Source organism: Lonchura striata, chromosome 6 (assembly GCF_046129695.1).
Source record: "Lonchura striata isolate bLonStr1 chromosome 6, bLonStr1.mat, whole genome shotgun sequence".
Lineage (NCBI taxonomy): Eukaryota > Metazoa > Chordata > Aves > Passeriformes > Estrildidae > Lonchura > Lonchura striata.
Genome location: NC_134608.1, coordinates 6,878,066 through 6,886,461, shown reverse-complemented (window position 1 = coordinate 6,886,461; position 8,396 = coordinate 6,878,066). Strand labels below are relative to the sequence as shown.

The following is an 8,396-nucleotide window of genomic DNA, read 5'->3' as shown; positions in this document are numbered from 1 at the left end:
GGATCAAAAGGATTTATTATTGCTCCAGGAAGGGCTGCAGGTACTGAATGTGCACATATTTTCATATATATACCCACACACTTGTATGGGAGATGTTGGTCATGTGAACTTTTATCTGAGGAAAGTTAATTTTTATTCTTGCAAATCGGTATTACATGTATTTATACAAACATATACATAAACATATACAGATACACATCTATGTAAAACACCTGCAGTACTCAGTTCTTCTCCATCTCTGCTTGGGAGTCACAAAACCATTTTCAAAGCAGCAATTTTTTTTTTACAAAATACAGGCTAAATAGAAAATAGGAGAAGGCCAAGTAACAGCACCCCCTTTGAAATATCAGCATATCTTATGTTGTGCTCTGAAATCTCATCACAGATGAGGGCATCACAGATTAAAGTAGAAAAAAGAAAGCGGCCAGGAACTAAATGGGAAGCCCACAGCGTAAAATCTGATGGCCACGTGACAAAGAAAAGGTAAGATTTCTGTTTATTCCCTGATAAAGCCTGTATTTTTTTTTTTCTTGAATTGCTACTGTCCAAACATCACCTGATATAAAATAGATCATAAAAATGCTTTACACAGCCAAAATGGACCAATCAGACTACAGGATGACCATCTAAGAAATGAATTAGCTGAATGCATTATTTACCAGCTTGTTCAGCTGCACTGAAGAACTAATTCTGTAGTTATTATACATATAAAGTCAGAAATAAGAGTAAAACCATCTGTGTGCACTGGACAGTGGACTTGGACAGCACTGTTGATTTTTATCCCTTCTATGGCAGTTATTTTAATAGATACCCACATCACAGGCTTCAGTTTTAGATATTTGATGTTTTACAAAGATGGATTAATCTCATACTAGGAAAACTGAAGTACAATCATGTAAAATGACTTGCTCAACTGCACCTCAAGTGCCAGTGTAGCCATCAGGCTGTGTTAGAGCCTCCCTTCTGCAGGTCATGCTGCCAGTAGCTTTATGAGCTGCTCATTGCACTGCTCACATCAAAAGCAGCACACAGGACAGTGAGCAGAACTGAGGAACTCTGAGCTATCAGAATTAAGCACATGGAACAGCAAAACACATACAAATACAGGTTCTGTCCCTCACTAATGGGATGTTGCACTGTTTTTGCCATATTTTACCTTATATTGCTATAATTCCAATGCACATTCTTTGTTATCCACCCTTGTTTTCATTTAAGTTATTTTAGCTGGTTTAGTTGAAGAAAATGTAAAGTTTTAAATGTCTACAAATACATACAAATCACTCTTCTAAATTTAGAGTTACACAACCCTTCTGTAATTGTGGCACAGTTCAATCTTTGTTTCGCTTTTTAAAATACAATCCTTCTGAGAAATGCAATTAATTTACAGAGGATGACAAATTCTACAGTTCTCTGACTTAACATCACGTGGAATTTCAGTTTAAAAGATGTCCTGACTGCTTGATTATAAAATAAAAATGAAGGCACAGCATTAGGGCTGTTGCAGGAAATAATTTCTCAAGCAGCATTACTGTCTACTTGAGGGAGAAATACCTGGCTTGGGAGGTCAGCAGAAATGGATGCGGGGGTAAAACAGGTCAGCAAGATTGTGAATAGATCAGACTGACTCAAAAGCACTTGTATTGGCATGTGTAAACAGGAATGGGGTCTGTGACAGGCAGGACAGCTGATGCTGGCATTGTTGAGGCCTTAATTTTAGTAATGTCCAGTTTTGGGTGCTACAGTTAAGAAAAAAAAAAGATGTGAATGATTTTGAGACAACACAAGGAAAAGACATAAGCATCTTAAGAGGTTTAAAACTGTGCCACACCAGGAAGGATTGAAAGGAAGCAGGATTGCTTTGTCTATAGGTAAAAAAAAAAAATAGGGGAGACATATATCTTATGATATAAAGAGGCAAAACTGCTCACATCCCTTACAGTTATACTTCAGTGGCCATGAGCTTTTAACTAGTGTTGCAGGTTCCTCAGTGGGAGCTGGACCAGGCAACTGGCTTAAAATTAGCAGTTTTGAAAGCAGTTTGACAACAGCTTAAATGACTTTAAATCAAGTCTGACACAGTCTCACTTACTCCGTTATGCCAAAAGCTGAGTCAGGAAGCTGAGTAGGACAACAACTAGATATCCTTTGCAGGGTTAGTAATGTTGAGAGGATTCAGTACCTGTACAAACAGCAGGGATGTGACTGACCCACCAAAGAACCAGCTCTCAAACTGCCTTTGAGTCAATTTCCTAAAAAAAAGACTGTACATCAGGATTTGGTCACATCAACATAGGAGGGCTGCTACTCATAGATGTCAACTTTTTTTCCCTGCCAGAAATACAGGTGAAATGGTGGAGCCTATTTTAAAACATAACATTCATATTAACACCATTACAGAATAACATATTTACTTAGGTAGGAAGAGACCTCTGAGATCTGTGACTGAACACCACCTTGTCAACCAGACCATGGCACATCCAGTTTTTCCTTAAACACCTTCAGGGACAGTAACTCCACCGATCTCCCTAAGCAGCCCATTCCAATGTCTAATCGTCCTTCCCGTACAGAAATTCTTCCTAATGCCCCACCTAAACTTCCCCTGACATCCCCTACTGTGTCTCTTCATTTCTGTCACTTGTCTGAGAGAGAAGAGACTGAACCCATGGCTACACCCTTCTTTCAGAGACTTGCAGAGCACTAAAATCACCCCTGAGCCTCCTTTTCTCCAGACTAAACATCCCCAGCTCCCCCAGCTGCTCTTCACAGGATTTGTGTGCTGCAGATCCTTGCCCAGCTTCCTTACCCTGTAGCCATTGGGTGTATTTTGGGAAAACCCCCAGCAAAAACAAACAAACCAAAACCATCAAACGCCAAGCCACCGGGCAGATAAATTGAAACAAAATTTATGATATTTAACCATAGTATCTACAAGCAGTCATTATGCTGGTCCCTGGTTCTAAGTATATATAAGTATTCTTGGGGGCAAAAATAAGAAAAAAAAAAAAAAAAAAAAGCGATGCAGACAGCGATCACACACTGGGCCAGGAAACCCACGGGTGCAGAGCTGAGCAGGGAACTCCGAGGGGTGCAGCCGCTGCTTCCCAGAGCAGGGAACCGCCGCTCGGTCCCTCCGGCTGCCCCCAGCGCGCCCCGGGAAGCGGCTCCGAGCCCCCCGAGAGGCTCCGACCGGGCTTTACCTCAGCCTGAGCGCGGTTTCCCCTCTGCAGCGCCGGGCTCTGCTGCTCGGCCGACGGGCCCCGCCGAGGGCCGCGAGAGCGCCGAGGGAGCGGCGGGGCCGGGGAGCGGCGGGGCCGGGCAGGGGCGGCCCTTTCCCGGCGGTCCCGGCGGCCAAGGCGGCTCCGGGCGCCACTGAGGCGGCGCGTCCCGGCGGCGGCTCCGGTGGGCGGTCGGGGGCGGTCCGCGGGCGGGGGGCGGTGGCAGCAGCGCGCTCGGTTGTGAGCGAGGAGCGAGTGCGTGCGAGCGAGTGCCATGGCCGGAGCCCGCTGAGAGCCACAATAGGAGCGAGACCCCCCGACGCCCACCGGGACCCCCCGCTCGCTCTCCCCCGCGCCAGCCGCCGGCGGAACAGCAGCGCTCCCCGCCCTGCCCGGCACTGCCCCCCCCGCGCCCGCCGCTCCCCCTCGGCTCGGCTCGGCTCGGCTCGCTCCCGCCTCGCAGGGCCCTTCTCCGGGAATGTGAAGAGGCAGCAGCACCGCAGGCAGCGGGGAGTGCACGGGACTGAGCGGAGCCGCCCGCGCCTGAACCCGCCGCCGCCGCCGCCCTGCGCCGCGGAGGCCGCGCTGCCGAGGCCGAGGCCTACAGGGCTCCTGCGCCGCCGCGGCAGCGACCGAGCCCGGCGAGATCCGCACTCGGGCCGCCGCCAGCCATCGGCCGCGCTCCGCCAAGGCCGCCGCCTCCCTCCGTCTCCGGCTTCTCTACCGGGAGCGCCAAGGTAACTCCATCGCCGGGCCGGCGGCGCGGGGGGCTGCGGGAGGACATGTTCCAGCTGCGGAGATCCCGTCTGGAAATGACAGCCCGGAGCGGAGCATTGCGCCTCTGCTCCCTTCCCCGCCGATAGCCGTCGGTATTTTCACTTCCCCGCCCCCACCCCCGGGACCGGCGGATCTGATGAGCGTGGCTTCGTATTTTCCAAAATACTCGGGGAATGGAGCGGTGGCCGGGTTTGCAGCTTTCCACCCCTCGCACACAATAAATAATCTCGGGCTTTATTCCCCCCCTCCCCCCCCGGCTGTTGGTGGAAACAGAGTATTTCCCTGTGATAGTGTATGCAGGGCAGCGAATGTTCGTTTGGGGAGACGAAAAAAAAAGATCAGTGTTTACTGTAAGGTTGTTAGGCTGGATGTAGTCTTGTTGAATTAGAATTAGATTTTAATAATTTATAAAGCAGGTTAGGAAAACTGTTACTAAATTTACAGCAGAGAAGTGTCAGTAAAGCTCCTTGCTGACACAATGATCCTGCAGTTTAAGTGATCTACTTTAGTCGCTGTCCATTATTGTTATTTCTGTTTTTTTTTTTTTTTTTTGTAAATTTAATTTGGAGAGAGCGTGCAAACATTTCTGCAGGGATGGTTACACTTTAATGATGCACGTGATGAGGAGGGGAAGCTTTCTGATGAGATGGGGCCAAACCGATTCAGATTTAGGGAATATATTTTTGCTGATATATTCAGAATTTGGTTTATGTAACAGGTAACTTTGTGTGTTTTTTGGCGGACTGTTGAAATCTTAGAAGTGGGTTACTAAAGTACAGGCCATTCTATTCCAGTTTATCTGACTTTTTTTTATTTATTAATCTTGGCTGGGGCCTGAATGCCCTGGTGATGGTGGCTTTTTTTTTTTTTTTCTTTTTTTTTTTTTTTTGCCTGGGTGATAAACAAGACCAGTTTAAGGTACGGGTTCATGTTGCTGATAGTATATTATATTTAGAAAGCCTAAGCTGGTAGTGAAAGAATACCTCAGGAGAAATCAAAAAGATGGAATGAGGTTTTTTTCATTATTGCAATGCCAGCTGCACAGTTCAGCTTCTGGGTGCTGCACATTCTTCCTTGAAAAACCTAAGGAGTTTATACTCCATTTTTGATAGGTTCAGTGTACCTATATGTAATTTTGCGTTAAATAGTTCTTATCTTTTGGGGCTTGTTTACACTGTTGCAACAAATCATGCTTTCGAAAGCTTTTCTTACAAAAGACAAACCCAAATAATGCTCGTTTCAGTGGATTTAATAATCTATGAAGCAGACGAGTAACCACATATTTCAATAAAAATAATAAGTGCTCGAAAGTGTTCTGTATGTTGTGGAATCAACTTCTTGTAGCACACGAGTCACTTTGGTAATTGAAGTCAAGAGACATTGAGGACGAGTAATGCTTTCCAAGGACATGCTCTAAGACCCTGATCCTGCGAGTGCTTACGCCGATGCTTAACTTCGCACGGGTGCCTGTCCTGGCCGAAATCGCCAGAGCTGCCCTCGTTAATGGTCTGTCAGTAATGCAGAGGAGGCTGCTGGAGTTAACTGTGCACCGAGCTGCTTGTAACTGTGTAGGCCTGAATTCCTCCTGTCTCCTCTCCCCTGAGTATTACTCATGTGTTTCATCAAGCTCTGATGGGCCTTTTTAACAGACAGGACCAGACTGGTAAATAAAACAGCTGGATGCAGTAAATCAGTGTTTGCTAGTGGTACAGAATCAGCTGCAGGAGTACCACCTAGGCAGGTTTTGTAGGAAGAAGCAAATGCCTATTGCTTAGGCCAGCTGAAGTTGGGAAACAAACAAACTTTTGCTTGCAGAAGCCTTTTTTGGCTCTCTGCCTCTCCCTGCAAACGTTGTCTGTCTCATGCCCTTAGAGCAGTTACAGCTACCACACTGCCAGTCGTCCAGAAATGCCATGGAATAACTACATGTAAAGGCACTCACATGTAGTTATTATTACACCAGGAAAATAACTGGGTTTTTCTGAAGGGGAGAATAAAGAAGTAATATGCACAGTTTGTCAGTGTTAGTGAAACTGTGAAACATGGCAGTACTTTTTACTATAGTTTCCTAAATTTCTATAAAATCTTGTATGTAGGTGTGGCAAATAAATGGAGGTTTTGTTCTGTCCTGTGTTTTTTGTCCTATGCATATGGGTGACCTTAATGCCAAAAAAACATCTGTGCCTTTTTGTGTACCCATTCTTCAGCAGAGTAAGTTGAAGTGACTTCATCCCAAAGAATGCATAATTTAAAGCTACAATCAGGTCTGCAGGTGTATGAAGTTGTGTTATGATGAAATTCTCAATGCAGTGATGTCAGCATTAGGTCTGAAATTTTTTGGCAATTGGAAGAGACATAAAAAAGTAAGCAAGAGGAATTAGTACACTAATTATTAAGTTCCATTAAGTTTATTCCATCCATAAGATGGGTTAGATCTCTCACCAGTTTATCTGTGTGAGTTGTCAACAGGAGAGCAGTGCAGGAAGAAGATAATTGCAAAGTTTAGGTTAATCTTTACCCGTTTCACTCATTTGGAACACATTTTTAACATGTGCTTTCCTTCAGTAGGGATATGTCCTCAGCACCAACTACTCCTCCATCAGTGGATAAAGTAGACGGATTTTCTCGGAAGTCCGTCAGAAAAGCCAGACAGAAGAGGTCACAAAGCTCCTCCCAGTTCAGGTCTCAGGGCAAGCCTATCGAGTTAACTCCCCTGCCTCTGCTAAAAGGTAAGTTCAAACACAGTTCTTAATAAATAAAACAATTTTTGCTCTACAACCAACTTCTAAAATCGAAGTATTCTATTGTCAGGAATTGCAGGGAAATTTTGCAGGCATTGAGAAATGTGTCATGCCAGATATATATGTATTTAAGCTCTACAAAATATTTTATCTGTGACTTGAGGGTGTGGTAATTGTTTGCAATACTTTTGAAAGTTTTAAATGCTGATGTTAACCCCTACCATGACTTGAATTTGCAAGGCTCTCAGGCTTGGTGCAAGAGTGTTCTGGTTTGTGAATCCTCAGCAGCTGACATAAATCAGCAGTAATTTTGGTAAGGGTAAATGGGCTTGTGAGCTGAAGGAGACTGGTTTCTTTCCTTGGTGTGTGGATCTGCATCCTGTGATAGAAGTGCCAACTGCAGCTCCTACAGCAAGAGAGGAGGTGGGATCCCCTCTCATACCATTTATGCATGGATAACTCCCAGGTCCTGCCTTCTGCTGGATTTTGAAATGGAAAGGTCCCATGAGCTGCAGCCTCCCAAGGGGAAAGATGCTGCCAATCTGGTCTTAGGCAATGCCCTGGTGTTTTGAGATCTTGCATATCCCAATGCTGGTTGAGTTTCTGCTGCCAGATTTAACCTCTAATTTGAGAAGGAAAAATACGATCCAGCATACTACACTTAAAAGGATGCCAATATCTCTGTGATACCTTGACAGCTTCTCCTGAATTTCAGTTGTCACTGAATTTCACTACACATCCAGGGGTCAGAAGCACCTCTATGAATGTCTGTCTGGTGAGGGAAAGGAAATCACCTTTCAGAAATCTTCAACACTGACTTCTCAAATGGTTTATTTACTTCTGTGTATTTTTTTCATTGCTATTCTTCATTTCTGCTCTAAGTAGTGAGAAAAGGCATGGCTGGTGCTGATAATTCTGGAAAATAGGAAGTTTAATAGGTTTAATACTGTGTCTGCCACTTTTCTTTCTTTTTGGGAAAGTATATTCCCCACATTCTCTCATCCACCTTGTTTGACAAATGTATTAATCAGAGTATTGAAATATGTAACAAATGTGGAACTGCACTTTGGTTAGTTCTCAGCTCCACTTCATAAGGATACAGTAGTTGGAAAAAAAATGCAAAAGACCCCAAATCCCCCAAAAATCTCTCACCTTAATGTGTGTCTTTAAATTTAATTAAAAGTAGCATTCTAGGATTAGTTCCAGTGGACCTGTCATTGCAATATTGTGGGCTTCTTTCTGTGGCTCCCTGTAAGAATGCCCAAATGGAATATCCTGAGTCAAACAAAATGTTCACCCAGCCCCCCTGCACTGTGCCTGGTGATGATTTTATTCAGGATTCCTCAGTTCAGGGTTGGGTGGTGCCGCTGGTTTGACTTTGTAGTCTGCAGTGAATGTTATGTGTGATTCTTTGGGTGGTCCTATGCAGGGTCAGGAGTTGGACTTCAATGATCCTGTGGGTTTCCTTTCAACTCAGGTTATTCTGTGATTCTAAATTTTTTTTTTCCTCTTTGTTTTTGAACTCTTTTGTTGTTTTGTGACAATATGATAAAGAAGAAAATACTTATTTCAAATAATTTTAAAGCTCATTTTTACACTTTTTCAGGTAATTTTTGATATACAGGTTATTTCATGCCAGTTCCTGCATTTCAGAAGGTGACTG

At 44.5% G+C, this 8,396-nt stretch overlaps 1 protein-coding gene across 2 annotated transcripts in view; it reads left to right on the top strand.

Moving 5' to 3' along the window:
- Window positions 1-3,593: 3,593 nt before the first annotated feature.
- PPP2R5E (protein phosphatase 2 regulatory subunit B'epsilon) overlaps window positions 3,594-8,396 on the top strand; it is a 72,738-nt gene continuing 67,935 nt past the window's right edge. Inside the window, exons 1-2 of one of the 2 annotated variants that reach the window (XM_021554519.3) lie at window positions 3,594-3,952; window positions 6,561-6,721. In XM_021554519.3, coding sequence (XP_021410194.1) covers window positions 6,565-6,721 — 157 coding nt within the window. In that variant the 5' untranslated portion in view covers window positions 3,594-3,952; window positions 6,561-6,564. Of the gene's footprint in view, window positions 3,953-6,557; window positions 6,722-8,396 lie in introns of both variants that reach the window. The other variant, XM_021554518.3, reaches the window with a different exon arrangement.